This window comes from Oryzias latipes, chromosome 14 (assembly GCF_002234675.1).
Source record: "Oryzias latipes chromosome 14, ASM223467v1".
In the NCBI taxonomy this organism is placed as follows: domain Eukaryota; kingdom Metazoa; phylum Chordata; class Actinopteri; order Beloniformes; family Adrianichthyidae; genus Oryzias; species Oryzias latipes.
This window is the reverse complement of record NC_019872.2, coordinates 14468656-14486952: the sequence shown is the minus strand read 5'-3', so window position 1 is coordinate 14486952 and position 18297 is coordinate 14468656. Positions and strand designations below refer to the sequence as shown.

General features: G+C 39.7%; 1 protein-coding gene across 2 annotated transcripts in view; it reads right to left on the bottom strand.

The window, feature by feature from the left end:
• Positions 1 to 5431: 5431 nt before the first annotated feature.
• ephb4 (EPH receptor B4) overlaps positions 5432 to 18297 on the bottom strand; it is a 51165-nt gene continuing 38299 nt past the window's right edge. Inside the window, exons 6-18 of one of the 2 annotated variants that reach the window (XM_020708900.2) lie at positions 16946 to 17098; positions 14994 to 15329; positions 14787 to 14911; positions 12660 to 12825; positions 12264 to 12363; positions 9922 to 9986; positions 9698 to 9811; positions 9067 to 9314; positions 8762 to 8977; positions 8486 to 8635; positions 8193 to 8386; positions 7149 to 7307; positions 5432 to 6443 (exon numbers count right to left, since the gene is read on the bottom strand). In XM_020708900.2, coding sequence (XP_020564559.1) covers positions 6335 to 6443; positions 7149 to 7307; positions 8193 to 8386; positions 8486 to 8635; positions 8762 to 8977; positions 9067 to 9314; positions 9698 to 9811; positions 9922 to 9986; positions 12264 to 12363; positions 12660 to 12825; positions 14787 to 14911; positions 14994 to 15329; positions 16946 to 17098 — 2135 coding nt within the window. In that variant the 3' untranslated portion in view covers positions 5432 to 6334. The remainder of the gene's footprint in view (positions 6444 to 7148; positions 7308 to 8192; positions 8387 to 8485; positions 8636 to 8761; positions 8978 to 9066; positions 9315 to 9697; positions 9812 to 9921; positions 9987 to 12263; positions 12364 to 12659; positions 12826 to 14786; positions 14912 to 14993; positions 15330 to 16945; positions 17099 to 18297) is intronic. The other variant, XM_011483458.3, reaches the window with a different exon arrangement.

Here is an 18297-nt window from a genome sequence, read left to right as displayed (position 1 = left end):
GACAGGCACTTGTCCTCCTTGCACTTCCTGTTTATCTGCATGAAGATGCCTCCAACTTCTTCAAGACCTGTACAGTAAGTGCACACGACTCCCTGTCAATGGTTTTCACTAATCCTTTAATATTGATTGAGATTTTATTGAGTGACATAATAAATAGGGCAATTGTTTGTAGTTTGTAAACTGAGTGATATTTTTAAATGGTTTTAAAACTGAGACGGAAGATGAAAGGCGAACATCAGGGACTCCTGATTGGAAGGAGTGGAGTTTCGTTTACCTTTTCTGCTCCTGATCCATCATTATTTGAATAAAGAAAAATGAAGCTTTAGTCTTAAATTATTTTATAAATGTCCTCCTTCAGAAAAATGCTAAAGAACTTTTTAAAAACACAATTTTAATTGGAGTTGGTCCTTAAAACATCATAGCCAGTTGATTAAAAGCTAACAGAATGTTAGCATGAAAAGATTCCTATTGACAGATGGCAGGAATGTCAGTTTTGTACATTAGTGTGATGAATATCTTTGAGGGTCTGAACTCATCTGTGTTTTTTGTTTTGTATTTTCCAGAATACCAGACCTCACAGACACTGCTGTGGGTATCTTCTCAGTTGTCGTGGTGATGCTCCTGATGCTGCCGTCAGTGGTCCCACACATCTGGCTGACTAATCTCTTCTAACTCTTCGGGGACATCTATGCTCTGGACCTACAGCACCCCAAAAAACTTGAACTTGCCTTCATATTTATTCAGAATGCTGTCTTGAGCCTTGAGGACAGCAAACCACTGAAAGGACATTTATTGACGCTGAAGAATGTTTCGTTGAGTGAGTCTTCCAGAATGGACTATTTGTTGGTTTAAGTGTTATGTAACTAATGTGTTTTGTTGTGATCATTTGCTTTTTCTGCCGTAAAATACAAAACCAACTCTTTTTGTCAATATGTTGTGTGGCACTCTTATAATGCAGTTTTATTGCACTTATTGTTTCTTCATCCTCTTGATATTTGTGCTTTTTTTTAAAGAGCAATTAAAAAAAGTGTATTAAGCAATCACTATTGTGTGGCCTTCACGTTTGTTGGTTTTTATCAATGTTAGCCTTTAAAATGTAGTGGGGCAGTATCAATATCTCTGTTTAGAATACATTTTAAGCTGAAGAATTTTAAATATTTTCAATGCTACACATTTAATGAGTTAAAGAATTTATAAAGCATTTGAGTGAATTTTACATATTTTATGAGTTGAGTAATATAAAAATATAGTTAGTTAAAGCGTTTTTTAGTTGGAAAATATTAAAAACTTTAAGTAAATAATCTCTCTTTTATAAGTTGAGGAATCTTAATATTTTTTATATGAAATAATACAAATGTAAGCCAACTGACAATATGAATTTTAATAAATGTTAACTTAAAAGTTTTAATAATATAACTTAACTGTTGCGTAATCTGTTACAAAATAATTTTTAAGTTCAGTCAACTCGCTAGGGATTACAGTGCAGACGCTAACATGAACAAGCAAGAAATCCCAAATTAACAGACTTGTGGTGTGGAAAGGTATGTTTTTCAGCTAGCAGGAATAATCAAAGTATCCGTTCTCTGTTTCAAAATGAGATTGCCACAAAACCGTATGTTATCTCATACTGGAACAGCTTTGGATGTAGAATTCAGTGGGAAAAGGTTTGGACCCTGCCACAAAAGTATTTCATCACCAATAAAATCAGAGAAATTTCTTTCAAAATTCTTCACAAATTTTATCCAGTGAAACATTTCTTTACTAAGTTTAAAAAAGATCTGGACATCAACTGTTCATTCTGTCATTCCTCACCAGAAACTGTGCCTCATCTTTTTTGGTTTTGCTCTTTCACTCAACTATTTTGGAAAGATGTGATACATTTTATAAGAACTCATCTATGTGAAGATTATAGATTATTTTACGAGCATATTATTTTTGGATATTTTACACAAGAAAGACTTAATGCAGAAAAAATATATGTAGTTAATTTACTTATAATTATGGCTAAATACTTTATACACAAGTGTAAATATGCCAACAAAAAAACCGTGTTTTATGTTTTTCAGAAAGAAATGGTTTTGTATGTGAACAGTATTAAATCTTCCACTAACAAAAAAGCTGTCAGAACAGTTGAAACATGGTCTCTCCTGAAACTTTAACAGATTCCTTTGCCTTATTATTTTTGTTTTCTTTTTGCATAACCTGTTTTACATGGTTATCATTATGTTTTTTTGTTCATTCTCATGGCGAACGTGAAGATTGTATTTTGCACACAGTGGAGTTTAGTGTTTGGTATTTTGTATGTGCAAGATATTGTTAATAAAGTTTATTTTTTTTTAAAAACGAACCGGCAAGAAGTAGCCACGGGGGTCCTGCAGCCATCGGAACCTTAACAAATATTTCATCTCCACCTCACCGTTGCCTTTTTTAAGAAATGACAGCTGGTTTTCCCACATTTATATGTAGTTATGGATCGAAAACAAGAGGAATTTGTTTTAATGTAAATGCGTGTTCCAGCGTCTACAGGAAGTGTCGCCCATAATTCACGCAAAGGCTCATGGGGGCTAGGAATAAGGTGGATACGGATTTTCTGTTTCGGTGGCACTTCTATTACCATTATTGGTATTTGAGACATTCCTTTGTGTCTCTAGAGATGCAGACAGATTTGTGACCACTTGAGGTGAAGATAAAATATTTCTTAAGGTTCCGATGGCCTTCTTATTGGTTCGTGTTAGCGTCTGTTCAAAATGGGAGGTGGCGGCCTCTCGTCCAATCAGAGCACGAGAAATCATCTGCCTTCCGTTTCATTCAAAGTGCCTTCCTTTTCATTCAAAGTGCCTTCCTTTTCATGCAAAGTAACTTCCGTTTCATGCATACTCCTCTCTCACACACACATATAAACTCTTCCTCACACGTTCATATATACTTGTCTTTCACATACATACATTCTTTTTTAAGAGTGACAATGAGAGTGAGAATGTATGTATGTGTAAAGTAATATATATGCATGCGAGAGAGAGAATATATGGATGTGCAAGTGAGAATATATGAATGCGTAAGAGAGTATATATGACTGTGAGAGCAAGAATGTATGAATGTGAGAGAGAGAATATATGGATGCGTAAGAGAATATATGTATGCGAAAGAGAGTATATATGACTGTGAGAGCAAGAATGTATGAATGTGAATGGTTCAGAATAAATAATGTCTTATACGGCCCCTCATAGTTGCCAACCCCTAAACATTACTACTATACGTAGAGGAGATCTGCATGGAGGGATGAACCAAAATACCAGCAAACGTTTGTGGAAACCTTGTGAAGACTTACATAAAACGTTTGACTGCTGTCATTGCCAACAAAGGGTATTTAACAAAGTATTGAGTTGAACTTTTGTTGTTGACCAATTACTTATTTCCTACCATAATTTACAAATATTCTTTAAATTCTTTAAAAATCAGACAATGTTATTTTCTACTCTACCCCCCCTCCCCCATTTTGTCTCTCATAGTTGAGGTATATCTATGATGAAATCTACAGACCTCTGTCATCTTTTTAAGTGGGAGAACTTGCACAGTTGGTGGCTGACTAAATACTTTTTTGGCCCACTGTATATAAAGCTTGTTTTCCTCATATGCAAAGTTTTTCAGCAACAAGGGCGATTTCCTTCCAGTGGCTTTGTGACCAGTGCTACCTGAGCGATTGCAAATCACTATGAAGTATAAATTGGCCATAAGGCATGACTGCCATTTCTGTATTTTGGTGGAACTTTAGCTCAAGTTTTATAAGGAATATCAGTCTCACTTAAAGGTGAATTTGAACCAATCTCCAAATAGCCTTCTCAGTAATCACAAACAATTTCGCTGTCCCTCCTCCACCTGGAGCAATGCTTTGTAATGGTCTAGCCTCTAACCAACCTCAGCATCTGGGCTTTGTCCATCCACAGTTCAAGTTTGGACTGCAAAGTGAGGCGGTGGTTAGTGCTCTTGCCTCACAGCGAGAAGGCCCTGGTTTGGATCCTATCCAGGACCTTTCTGTGTGAAGTTTTCATGTTCTTCCCGTCCATGTGTGGGTATTCGTCCAGGCATTCCGGCTTCCCCCCACAGTCCAAAAACATGCTTCGTAGGTAAATTGGCTACTTTAATGTGTCCATGTGTGTGTGTGGGAGTGATTGTGTGCCCAGCGACAGACTGGCGACCTGTGCACGGTGTACCATGTCTTCACCCAACAGTTAAAGTTCTGCAACCCCGTGATGCTGAAAGGGATATAGCAGATTGAGAAAAAGGATGGAGTGATGGATGGTTGGAGTGATCGGCCCAGAGCGTAAACACCAAAGATTGTGGACTTCGTTCATTTTTCTGTAACAAATACATCTTTACTCACATTCCTGGTATTTCTTCTGTATTGAACTACATCTCTAAGTTAAAGATTTTAGAAACTTTGAAAAGAAAAATAGCTGTGCTACTGCAAAAGTGGTGGTGGCATCATGCTCATGGGATTGTTATGCTACTTTATGTACAGCAAATCTCGTCTAAATGAGTAAAAAAAATTAGTATTTTGATTTGTATACATTTCAATTCTAAAAAGAATTTTGGGGAGGATTTTTTGCTTAAAGTCAACTTAAAATGAAAGAGAATGAATTGGAAAAACTTGCTCGGGGAAAATTGGCAAAGACCTCTTAGAGTTTTATCCTTATTAATTCTCATTTTTCCAAGTTAGAAGCATTAATAAAACATCCAAGTTGGGCCAACATCAATCTTTTTCCTCATCTTTTTAAACCACACACACAAAAAAAAACACATAATTAAACATTTCCGCTAGAAAGTTGGGATTTTTGTTAGATTTTATAAATGAATAATCATTTCGATCTACACTCCAACTGCAAATATTTGTAATTTTTCTTCTCTAGAGTCTCAACGTTTATAGAAACAATGTTATGCTGAGCAGGGAAAATGATTTATGACCTACATGTCAAGAAGGGTTGCTGTAAACATTCAACAGATGCAACCCAGGAGTCGGGGTGTGGGGTTAAACCGCGTTCCACTTACAGACATGATTTTTCATCCCACGGAGAAGGAAGGGGATGTTGTTGACCTGTTTTCTCCGTGTTGAATATATAAAACAGGTGTGTTTGTGGGAAGCATGGAGAAGAAACACACTGAAGTCAAAGTGTGAGGGGCATTTGTCTGCTAATTAAGAAGCAGCTCAACAGTGTCATTAGCATCCCACACTGAAATGTATCAGATCCTGCCGTAAGGGGCTCGTACCTGCCATTTCCTCTGAATGCTAAATGGTAAAACCCTATCGTTTTGTCACTTCGGGGCAAAGGACAGAGTGTGCTTTGGAAAACTAATCAGGAAAACAACCCCCCACCCCCCAAAAAAGGATGCAGAAAGTAAGCCTTTAAGACATCTTAAAATAAGATGAACTCAATTCATCAGGAGACATTTCTGTTTTATAAAATATAAGATCACAAAGACAAAGTAATGGCACTAGAAGATGGAGAATACAGAAAAAAAATGAATCAGTAATATCAAGAAGACAAGTTGGAGGCCACATATGTTCCCGTTTAAAGAAAACCCATCTCTGCTGAGCTCACAGAGTCCGCCTGGTCCTTGTTCAGGCCAATTATAGTCAAACGGAGCTGCCAGCAGACGGAAAAACATGGAATCACCATGGTTCGCTCTGAAATGATGAAAGTGCTGATATGTCTCTGGGCTCTGACAGAGGCGGAGCCACACTGAGGAAGAGGAGGAGTCTGGTCAGAGGAAGTCCAGCGTCTGCATCTTTCATCACACCTGAGTACAAGAGGAGGTCGTGAAAGGTGTCGGAGATGAATCCAGAGGGACTCAGTATAGACACCTGGAATGAAAGCACAGCTTCTCTCTAATAACACACCAATACGGAAACAATTTTCTCAGATGGGCACATTGTCCTGTTTTCTTTTTTCTTTTTTAAGTTTGAGGTCAGAAACTTAGACATTCCAAAATGCAAACAGACCACTTTTAGAGACAAACTACAGAAAGTGAGTGAACTCTGATGTGTCAATGCTCTGGTTTGGCACAGATACTGGCTCCTTGAGACATGTAAAAATGTAGCTGGCGGTCTGCTCGACCACACTCAGTCATTCGTGGAGACAGGTTAGTGCCGCTCTCTAGACACCTCTCATTAGTCAACGTCATTGGCAAAGTTGTTTTTCCCTTTCCCAGGTTAGGAATACATTCTCCGGCGCTCTTGGAGTCTGTAGGTAACAGAGGAGGACCCAGACGGATCTTAACAAACTGCTGCACACCTGCATGCTTTTTGTTTTTTTTCATTTTCTTCACTGCAGGGCGGCTAGAAAGTCACAGTCGCTGTGTTCTTGTTCTGAAAGGTCAGTGTCTGGACGCTGGAAAGGATTTTCCTCTGATGCCCAGCCAGGGTCACACCCATGTGCAGCAGATCTCTGAATAGAAAAGAGAAAAAAGTTTTTCCAATTAAACAGGTCACAGGAAACTACAATAACAAGACGTGCAATTATTAAAAAAAATCATAAAATTATGAGATAAAAGTTCTAAAATTAAGAGTTAAAAAAGTGAAAAAAGTGGTAAAATTATGAGAATTAAGCTGTATAATTAGGAGAGAAAAGATGTAAAATATTACAAAAGTGTCAAAATGAGAGAAAATTGTGCAATTATAAAAAGAAAATGTGAATAAATTTCTAAAATTATGGAGGAAAAAAGTTTTACATTTACAAAAAAAGCAAAGGCAAATTAGTGATTAGTGTTGAGCAAAGGGAAGGCCATTCGATTTCTCTGAATTGTCTGCAACATAAATGGATAATATTTGATTTTTTTGTTGAAACATTTTAAAAGCTAACTGTAACATTTTATTTTTGAAAAAGCATGACTTATTTCTTGTGAAATGACAGCTTTTTGAAAGCATAACTGTATTAATTTATTGTAGTTAATTGTAGAATTTTTTTTTATTGTAAAATTTTACAACTTTGTTCTTATTATTTTACTATATTATTTTCATATATATATATATATATATATATTTTCTTTTATGGTGGCCTTAATACTCTGTTGTAGGAAACTAAACTGGGTTCTGGAAAATGCAAATAAAAAGATCTGCATTATAGAAGAAGAATCTGGAAACAGGAACTGACTGTGTGCTGAGCTGAGCCAGCTGGTCCACTGAGTTGAAGCCAGCCTGCAGGAAGCTGTCCTCATACCGCTCCATCTTGATGGACCTCAACCAATCCCCGACCGACGTGCACGGAGAAAGAGCTAAAGGTGCACGTTGGTCCAGCAGGGGGTAGGACGGCCTGAGGGGGCACGGAGTCCAGAAACAATAGAAATTACTTGCATAGCCTGTCACTGAAACAGCAGAGCTAAGCTCATGCACGTCCTGCAGCAACATTCCAGTTGACAAGTAAGGGGGGGTGGGGGGTTAAAGGTAAGTTAATGTGTAGCTGAGTGACTGACAGGGACAAACAATGAGATTTGTCAGGGGTGGGGGACCCTGTGCTGCGAGCCCCAGCTGACAGGCAGAATGTGAAGGCAGGGAAACAGGCACAGCAAGCATCTGACAGGGCACAGCAGGACGCAGAGTGGCATCTCAAGAGTGGACAGTAGGAGGGTAATGTCTGTCCTCAGACTGTCAGAACTTTAAATGGACTCAGAGAAAGAGACATTACAGCCCTTTTCAGATGTGAAATCCAAACATTGCTGGCTTCTGTTGGTCTGTCACTTGGAAATGAATCACTTTGACAAATGGATCCTGGAGGCATCATTAAGACAAATGACAGTGAAAGAGCCGTGATGGAAATGCAGCATTTGCCCTTTGCACTGAGAGAAAGTCAGGAATATTTCTGACAAAATGTTCTCAAACAGCACGGCTTCGAGCTTTTGCAGTTTAAACATGCCTAAATTTCAATTATCTTTGAACTTTTTTTTTTCTTTTTTAGTTTCAAATTCAGAAAAACTTTACCGTTTGCACTTTCAGAGGACGTTTAGTTATCACTTTAATGATAATGTATACTCCTACATATGCTTGCCCCTCATCCAGAAGGAGGGCAGCTCACACTTGTGCTGTATAATGACAAGCCATTACTTAAAGGTCAGTGTTGGTAGCAGAAAAGTGAACACACAGTCGGTCCAGGTAAAAGGCATGTTTTGCCAAAGTCAGTCAGAAGCATCAGCGCTCTTACCCCGCTCCTTCCTGAGCCACTATTTTCAACGAAGCAGGGTTACGGATCAGTTTGTCCAAAGCGCTAACAAGGTCTGAGAAGCGAGGACGCGCCGAGCGGTCTTTCTGCCAGCAGTCCAGCATCAACTGGTGCAGGTGGGTGGGACAATCAGGCGGCGGGGGCAGCCGGTAGTCCTGTTCGATGGCATTGATGACCTTACGGAGAAAGGATGGATGAAATAAGTTAAAGGTCTGATCAGAATTAACACTTTTAACACAAGATTTTCAGAGTAGGACATCTCTCCTTAAACTTACATCCTGGTTACTCATGTCCCAGTAGGGTCTCTCTCCAAAAGACATGACCTCCCACATAACGATGCCATAACTCCACACATCTGAGGCGGAGGTAAACTTTCTGAAGGCTATCGCCTCTGGGGCTGTCCAGCGGATTGGAATCTTTCCTCCCTGCAAAATAAATCAATCAATAAATATTTAACTTTATATTTTGAGTTAAAGGTAAAAACTATCTTCTTGGCTTGAAGATAACAGAAAATAACAATCTTGCACCATCAACTGGGGCTGCAGACCCACCAAAGAGCTGGTGTAGGTAGGGTCAGAGGAGTTCTCCTGCAGGAAGCGGGACAAGCCAAAATCTGACACCTTGCACACCAGGTTGCTGTTGATTAGGATGTTTCGGGCAGCCAGGTCTCTGTGGACGTAGCTCATCTCTGCCAGGTACTTCATGCCGGAGGCAATGCCCCGCAACATCCCCACCAGCTGGATGGGAGTAAACTGGCTGTCGTTCATCTGGAAAAAAAAACAGCAGAGAAAACTTCAGCTGGAGGTAAAACGATGACTCAGCTTGTTTGGCCTCATGCACTTTAACTGACACTGACCCGCAGAAAAGAGTCCAGAGCTCCGTTCTCCATAAATTCAGTGAGGATCATGACTGGACAGCTGGCAGTGATTATTCCCTCGAGGTGGATGATGTTGGGATGGTGGAACTGGCCCATGATGGAAGCCTCAGACAGGAAATCTCGCCGTTGTTTGTCCGTGTAACCTCCTTTGAGAGTCTTAATGGCAACGTAGTTTTCTTTTTTTCCAGGGATCTTCAGTCGGCCGCGACACACCTCGCCAAACTCGCCTGCAGCGCGCACACACACAAAAGTTAAACTGCTTTTCATCACATTACGAGAATTGGCGTGTTATTTAGAGAATGTAAAGCTTGCTCGCAGCAAGTGGCGCCCTTTAGTTTAAATGAGCCTCACCAATGTCTGCGCAACATATTTATCAGTTAATTGCTTTATTTCTGCCCCAATATTGAATTTGCACTGATTAGAAAATAGTCCAGAAAAATGTTTTTAAATTACTTTGATTTAATTTGACTCGATAAACAGCATAAATACAGGACGGCTAATTTCAAAGCAAAGGGAAAAAAAAGAAGAAAAACACTGCCCACAGAAACAGAACAATGCATTACGATTATATGGTCATTATCAGTGGGAAAAGCTAAGGGCTGAGACTCACCAGCACCAATAACCTCCTCTATCTTGACAAAGGAAACATCGATTTCCTTGGCAAATTCTCGCACGGCCTCATTAGGGTCCTCGTAGGTGAAGGGGTCGATGTAAACCTTGACCCCTGTGTGCGACAGACAAACAGAGCCGTGGGAAAAGAAAGCAAAGGACTGTGGCCAGCAGCACAGAGCCTGGTCTAGCAAAAATGAGTGTTCTGCGTCTTTGATTAGTTACCTTGGCCAACAAGAAACTGGCCGCTTTTGTCACTCAGCTCTGAATCCTTCATGCGACTGTGTCGGCTGCAGGCAGAAAGAGATCAGGGCGACTTTAACAATGTTAGGGTGGCAGCACTCGACAAAACCTTTAATGGCTCAACATTTGATCTATTTAGCTCTTATTACTAAGTGTTTTTAAATTCGTCTGGCAAGCTTGAGATCAGAAAAAGGCGCGCAATAAATAAAATGTAATATTATTAACAATATCACAAGAAGAAAACAAAAAAAAACTAAGTTACAATTTAGAAGACAAACAAAAATTGTTTACTACTAACATAAAACAATAATTGGAGACTTAAATAAACTGTTTGTCCAATTCTATTAGGCCATGTTTTTCAGTTCGATTCAGAGGAGACCTGGACTGGAATTTTTTCAAAATTGAATATATATATATCAGTTACTATTTTAAATCCAAATTGGTTTAAACCATTTAAAAACACGAGGTAGACAAAAGGAGTTGGAGAAAAAAATCAGGCCAATAATACGGTGGCCCAGAAGTGTATATCACATCAACAAATCACACAATACAAAAACATGTCAAAAATCACAAGGATATTTAAAAAGCAAAACAATTTTAAACAAGATTGCATTTTAGAAAACAAAAAACTAAAAGTACTTTCCAGAAATTAAAATGAAATGTTTGAAAAAAAAAATGAAACAAAATGAGAAACCAGAACAGGCTGGGACTGGGAGACATGAATGGATGATGGCGTTTGAGTTTTAAAGAACATGGAAAGCAGAAGGACGTTTAACCCGAAATCTAGTAAAGAGTTGGCTGAGCAATCACCAAACCTTTGCAGTGGCTGTGGTCAGAAGCTTTAAGAAATATCTTCTGTTTAAAAATATAATAAATAAAGAAATTCTGGCTGAAAAGTTGAAAAAATGTCAACATCCAATCAGTGATGTCCAATAATACCTACCAGTTTTTATTTTGTTTAGTTTTTTAAATATTTTATTTAGAAAACAGTTTATTTAGACAACATTTTCTGCATTTTATTTTCTGGAATTTTGATTTGTTTTCTAAAATGTAATGTTTAATTATTATTTGTTTTGCTTTTTTAATTGCCGTTATGATCTTTCATGTTTTTGTGTGCATTATGACTCTTTAACTAAACCCGCAGTCAGGCAAAGAGCATAAAGTGCCTTTTTTATTATTTTTCAGTGAAAATTAATCAACAATTTTACAAATGGTCAAAATAATTACACAGCTCTGAAAAACTTGGCATTTCAAAATGCAAATAAGAGAAGCACCAGGTGTCTTTATAATACCAGACTACATCCGACAATAAAGTAATAAATAAATAAGATCCCACTATTTGGAAATGCTGATCATAGTGTACACAAACACTGGATGATGATTCTGTGTTCTCCCCAAACAAAATCTTAAGAGCTGAATGAATTGTGTTGCAGGAATGACGCAGACATATGTTGGGATGTAAATAGATGCCTTGCCTAAAAAAGGGAATTCCATCCTTTGTTTAAAGGAATCATCATCCATTCTATTCAGCCATATTTGACTCAGAAATCTGCCTTGTTCTCAAGGGCCTTTGGAGGCTTTAAACAATCTTCGGAAATCTTTAACACAACAGAGGTGACTTGCGGTGACGGTGTACATCCGAGCCAACCCCTAAGGTGCTGCTCTTTGACATGAGTGGCTCCATTATAATTCTGCTCATTCCTGCAAGACTGCAAGAAGCCTGTAGCTACTGGATCCCCGCCTTCCTCTGCTCCTCTCCCACCTCAGAAGCCTAAAATAGCAGAAAAAGCACCACCCTCGGTCCATGGCAGATCTGGGCCTCAGTTTCTGGTTTGTGTGTGCCCAATGGAGTCACAAGGTCACAGCTATTGTTCTCCTGTCCTGTGGAAACAGGGCTGGGACGCCTGCATCCTGTCTTTTCCTGCCCTCTACTTTCATCGTCATCTCTCTGAAACATGCAGGCACTTTCTCCTGCTCCTGCTCTCCTGCAGCAGCATCCAGCACTATTCCTTAAACAATGAACGTTTAAAGAGAGCGTTACAGTGAGCTGGCAGCTTTTAGCTGTGGAAGCAAAAGAAATCATGAGAAATGCTTTATCTCGTCAATCTCAGTGTGGGTGACGCGGTCCAAATCCACTGTTGATAAGACAAGATATGTATAAACAAGAGAACAAAGCGGTGCAGAGCCGTAACACGGGGGTCACGCTTCTTATTAATTTTCGATTTCCCCCCCTCTTTCTTCCTCGTTTCCTGCCATTTTGTCAGCTTATTTTGCTTGCAAATCTGTCGTCTCCTCTCCCTCTTTTCCTTTTCCCATATTCTCACCGTATGCAGTAGACGGCCACAAAGACGAAAGTGGCGAGCAGTAGCATCCCGACAGCGATAAGGATGCCAGGCACCAAGAACTGCGAGGCAGAGTCATGTCCTGACAGACGAGACAGACAAAAGAAACCAGGAAGGGAGAGAAAAAACAGAGAGCAAGGAAGTTAGAGTAATTTGTCAACAGAGCTGCATTTGGAGTTTATTCTGGCAGTTGGGGATGAGAGAAGCCAAAAACTGAGAGTCAACAATCCTTTCAAATATTTCAGACTAAAAGCGAGGTCAGTCAGAGGGACACAGAAGAAAAAATGTTTGAAAACCTGTGTAGGAGCTGATTATGCAGATAAGGATTTCAAAACACGATAATCTTCGAGACAATCTTCTGCAGAGCATTTTTCTCACCATCAGGCAGTGTGCGGAAGATGGCTGCAGGACTGAAGCTGCCGTAACCAGCCTGCGTTCGAGCCCGAACCTGCACTTCGTACTGAGTGGCCCTGCGGAGGTCTGTCAGCACCACCTGGTTTCTGCTGCTCTCCGTGAAGAAGCACTGATCATCACTGCGTCTGTCCTGCAGGGGGGAAAAAAAACAAAAACAAAACAAAACCAGAAACGTGGAGTTAGCCAGAAATTAAAATGGATTTTAGGAAAATAAAACAAGATCTACATGAAACAGGGGATTAGTTATACTCCTGCTGAACACGTGTGAATCCTGAGCTGCTGCTGTTCAGAACTGGCTCAGTTTTAAAACTTCAAAAGTCACTGCAGACTCCCGTAAAGCCTGATCCCCTTACCGTGCATTACTAATGTCCAGAGGGGGATGAGCAGATTGTCTGACATCAACCATCTAGGTTTCCTGTAAAACCATGAGTTAAAACCTCAAGACAGAGTTTATATATGCCGTTAACAGAGTCCACTGCACTGCAGAGCAGCACCTTCAAACACTGACAGACATTTATCAGCTCAGTTGAAGGCAGCGTTGTAAAGTCTCTGCTTGGCGCTGGGCCAATAACTTATCTGATCACAATGTTTACAAAAACTCATGGAAATAAATGCAAACGTAACTCCAAATCATGGTTTACTCAGGATACTTTTAAATTAATAAACAAAAGATTAAGTGTTTTTCCTGTTTTCACGTTAAGCTGATTTAAATTTACCATATTTTCACAAACCACAAGACACACCAGATTATAATGTCCAATATCAATGAATGATCTATTTTCATACATGAAGATCGTGACAGGATATGCTTCGGAGCCTAAAACATGGTGGTAATTTCAAAATAAAAAAACAGCTGAAATGATCTGCATGATAACATAATATGTCCTCACAAAAGCCATCAGGACCAGGAGCCTTCCTTGTGGTTTCCTTTTCAACAGAGAAGGGATATATTCCCAAGGCATCAGAATCTCATTTTAGGTGTGAAAGACTCAGTTTGTAAACTTTTTTTTTTTTAAGAGAAGTTTGATTTTTGGAAATAATAAGATAAAAGATTTGATAAGTGTGACTTCTCACCTTTACACCAATGAGCTGTCTGGTCTCACAGATCCGCTGGTTAATAGATGTCATCAATTTAATTTCCTGCAGAGCTGATCTTAGGTCACTACCACTGCACTATTCCTTAGGTGTATGCCTGCAGAGAATTTGATCCTACTTTTCCTCCCCTTCAACTTCTCTAAAAATAGATTTTCCTCCCCAAGAAACAAGGATACACATTATTTTCTCCCTTATTGATAGTCATTGCAATTTCTTTGAACTAAAGCTTTATTTTTGGGTAAGTTGATTCTTATTTTGGTTGAGATAGCTGAATCCTTGTTTTTTTTGGCACGGTTTCAGCTCATTGACATCATCACAAGCATCATAAATAATCCCCACAATCAAAGTACATTTGGCTGCTTCAGAAGAAAGACCCAACACAAGCCCCTTATATTTATATTTTCTATTTAACATACACACCAGGCTCATTAGTCTTAGATCTACAAGACTGCATGATTCATAGCAGTGTCATTGGAAGTGGCCTTCAGAAGTCCTTCAGCCTAGGATCCTTCCTCTTTCAGTTCTGCTGCCTGTGCTCATTTGCCGTTACACCCTGCAGGAGTATTACTGATTTTTATTATCTGTTTATTATTTTTATTGAAGCGCTGCAAAAAAAAAAAAAAAAATGCAAGCTCAACGAGAAACAAGCTGCTTTCTCTGGAAGAGCTGCAGCTGGATAATGCTGTATTCTTAAATTAAAGCCGTTTGTGATTTTTGATCTAGGCGCATGAGGATTACAGCTGGGGAAAGACTGACCTCTGGATCATTTGCTGCTGTCGGCCCATTTTATTTTTCCACTTGTTTTTATTAGTTATTGATGTTGATTTAATCTTACCCTTGGTGGATAAAATATCTCAATCTAATGAAATAATGAAAAGGTTGGAAAGTATTCATTTGGAGGCTTCAAGCCTGCTTGTAATTCTAGCTTTTGCTAAACCTGCAGGGGTTTAGAGACTGGCAGAGATTTTGAACAAGCTGGGTCCTGTTGTGAGTTACCTTTTCACAGTAGCGAAGCTGATACTGCAAGACGTTGTAGCGTGGCTGAGCCGGGACGGACCAGTGCAGAGTCAGACTGCTTTCTGTGGAGTCACTCTTCCGAATCACAGACACCAGCGACGGGACTGCACAGAGAGTCACATAGTCATAAATACCACATGACACTCTCTTTCTACCGTCGGTGAAATCGTTGCCTCCGTCTTTCACCTTCGTGGTTGGTGGTAATGTTGATGCTCTCGCTGGCAGGTTCCTTGTTGCTGAGCTTGGACACCCCATTGAGAGCCTGAATGGTGAAGGTGTATGTGGTGTGCGGCAGCAGGTCCCACACCTCCACCCTTCGAACTAGCAGGTCTTCCTGTGCTGGGCGGTAGATGACGCCGTCTTTGCAGGGCTGGCAGGGCGACTTGGGTGACCTGCATATGGAGCACCTGACAGAGTAGCTCAGGTCGGTTCTACCGCCGCTATCCAGAGGCTCATTCCACTCCAGAGTGAGGGTTGTGGCATTGATGCGAGGGTTGATGCCGCGTGGAGCAGAGGGAGTTTCTACAACAACAAAAACTTCGATTAGTTGGAGAGTTTTAAAGACCCATTCCGATCAAAGTGCTGTTTTTGGTGTTTTTGTGGCATTTTTCTCATGATGGAAGCCACACATAAAAGAAATAAGCTTAAAATTGCATTTCTGAATATTTATTATTTATATCAATATGAATCAGGAGTAATCTGGGAAAAAAGCAGTTTGAAATAGCTTATTTGTGATTTAGAAAATAAGTTGGGCATGCCACAAGCTCCCTGCTCTGATCTCTCTGCAAAGAAGAAGGAAAGGGGGGCGGGGTTGCTCCGTGCCATCCTTCCACCCACAACTCCGAGGTCGTTTTTGAATGAACTACTGCCACTCTGCAGAGAAAATGTCCCAACACAGGTTTTGGGATTTTGTCTAAAAATAACAATCATAATTAAAGGACCACTGGGAACACTTTGAAAATACATCAAAAAATGACTGTTGTGCACTATGCTAAATCGCATACGATCCAAAAATAAAACCCTACATCATTAATCAAACTTATTCTGTCTGTAGTTATTCTTCAAATATTGATACATAAATCAAATAATGTGAAGTAATAGATTTTTTGTCCTTGGTTTCCTCTTTAGCTGCTTTACCGCTTTCTAACCCACTTGCACTCAATTTCAGATAAAAGCTTGAGATGCCCTCAGACGCTTAGTCACCAAGCAGAATAATGTTCATGCAGTGGCTCTGCGTCACAGCAGAAGCACACATGTCGCAGAATTTCACTGTTCCAATCGGTCTCATCCAAAGCATGGGTGATAATGATCATTGTAAAAAAAAAAAAAAAAAAAAATTATAGGAACATGGTTATTGCCTCAAGCCAAGCATAACTAAACAGAGGGACCTCTCAGGCACTGGGAATCAGTACCTCTTCCTGCCAACGAGACAGAGGCTTGTCACTGAGCCTGCGGGTAACGCTGTGCTGAAAATGCTCTCGCTAAAAAAAACCCAAGAGGGACGATCATCGGGCTCGGTCTTGGAAGCATTTGAAGTATGAATTTGACATGTTGGGTTAGGGCAATTTTTGATGAAGTGGCACACATTTTATTAATCAAAGCTCCTTTTACTTTTATCCTTGATACTGCAACAGTAGTAAAGGCTTATTTTCAGGGGAACACAGTTCTGGAATTTTGCCCAGCTGCCTGGAAAAGCATCATAAAGTAAAAATACATAAAGTAAAAACCTGAAAACAACCAAAAAGAAACGCCTGCATGTAAAATATTAATTAGGATCAAGACTTTCGTTTAAGGTTTTCATAAACAAAATTGTCCAAAAATGCCAGCTGTTTTTCCTCCCACCTGCAGAGAACAGCATGTTAAGAACCAGATGGAGGGTTTTCACATGTTTCACATCTTCTTTAGAGCACCTCGATTAAAAAGGTACAACCTCATTCACACTTTAAAATCTGTCTGAACGGAAATTCCTTCACGAGGATTAGGGTGTCACTCAAAACCGTCAAGATCTACTTCCCAAGAAAGATAAAAACAATAAATGCACATCAATCTGTAGCTATAACACAGAGCAAATTACAAATAGAAATCACTGTTCCTAAGCACTTCCTTGTTTGAACTAATGATCGGTTCTTATGACTTACTTGTGCATGAGCTGTTAGGAGGATCAGACTGTGCACGCAGGAACCCGGGGCGACACGCACAGACAGATGCCCCCCTGCTGGTGGCGTGGCTGAATCCTGGACAGCTTTGGCATTGCCCCTCTGTACTGGACTTGAACTGGCCGACAGGACAGGCTTGGGGAGGACATCATTGTGTTCAACTCGGGACTTTATCAAACAAAACTGACAATCTCTTTCAAACAGACCTGAGCCAAGGTGCAAAGATCTATTGTTCCAGCATACTTATGGGCAGATGGTAGCAGATTAACACACGGAAAAACGTAATGAGCTATAAACCAAGGTAATCATAGTAATCAGGCTGATACTAATTGCCAATTTAGAGAAAAAATAGACCCAGACAGCTGCCTATCATTGATTACCTGAAGTACGTCTGAATGAAGAGGGCAGACGTTAAAGTCCCAGTGAAAGCCTGACTCAGTTTATCGATTTCCTTTCTGTTCTGTTCTCTGACGCCTTTGTGTAGCTAAAACTAACAATGCTACAGAGAGCTGAATGAATGCAAACCAATGCTGAAAGGCGACTCAACAATCCCATACAGCCCTTTGGAGCAAGGCGTCGTTCCTGGATTTATCAAACTTTAGAAGAAGTGGGATCGGTTTACTGTAGGCCTGCACAATATCATAAATGTATCATTATCACAATATCAGCCTGTGCGATAAACGTATCACAAAAGACAGCGATAAAAAGTTACTTTAAATATTTACATACATTCTAAAACAATCTAATGGTAGCTTGAAGTATTTGACAGATCAAATAGAGATCTTTACGCATCTGACCAATTGGATGGACCCCAATTTGTTAGATGCCTGCCTCCTATATAGTTGAGGGTCATTTGGGATGCAACTTAAGTTATGTTGATTTTTATTACAATAAAACTGTTACAGTGAAATGGAAATTAGGCATCAGTTATTTTTTTTGTTTTGATATTTGTTCATGTATCACAAGTCATATCGCCACTGCACATTTTGATCACAAAGTTTTAGTCATATCGTGCAGCCCTAGCTTACTTGGTCTTTTGAAATTTAAAGTTGCCTTAATCCTGAGTGCATTAAAAATATGAGGGAACGTGATCTGTGTATCTAGCAGTCATGCTAAATCATCACCTGATATGAGATGTTAAGTTAGGCACTTCCAATATTTAAGATTTTTTGCTGGGTCAGAGGTCAATAGCCCCTACATCTCTACGCTTCCCACCACACACATTTATATTTTAAAACGGATGCAACTGTGTGTCCAGAACTCATCTACTCAGATACATCTACAGCCAAGTTTGGCAAAAAATAACAATTGATGTGATGAATGTAAATAGCTTA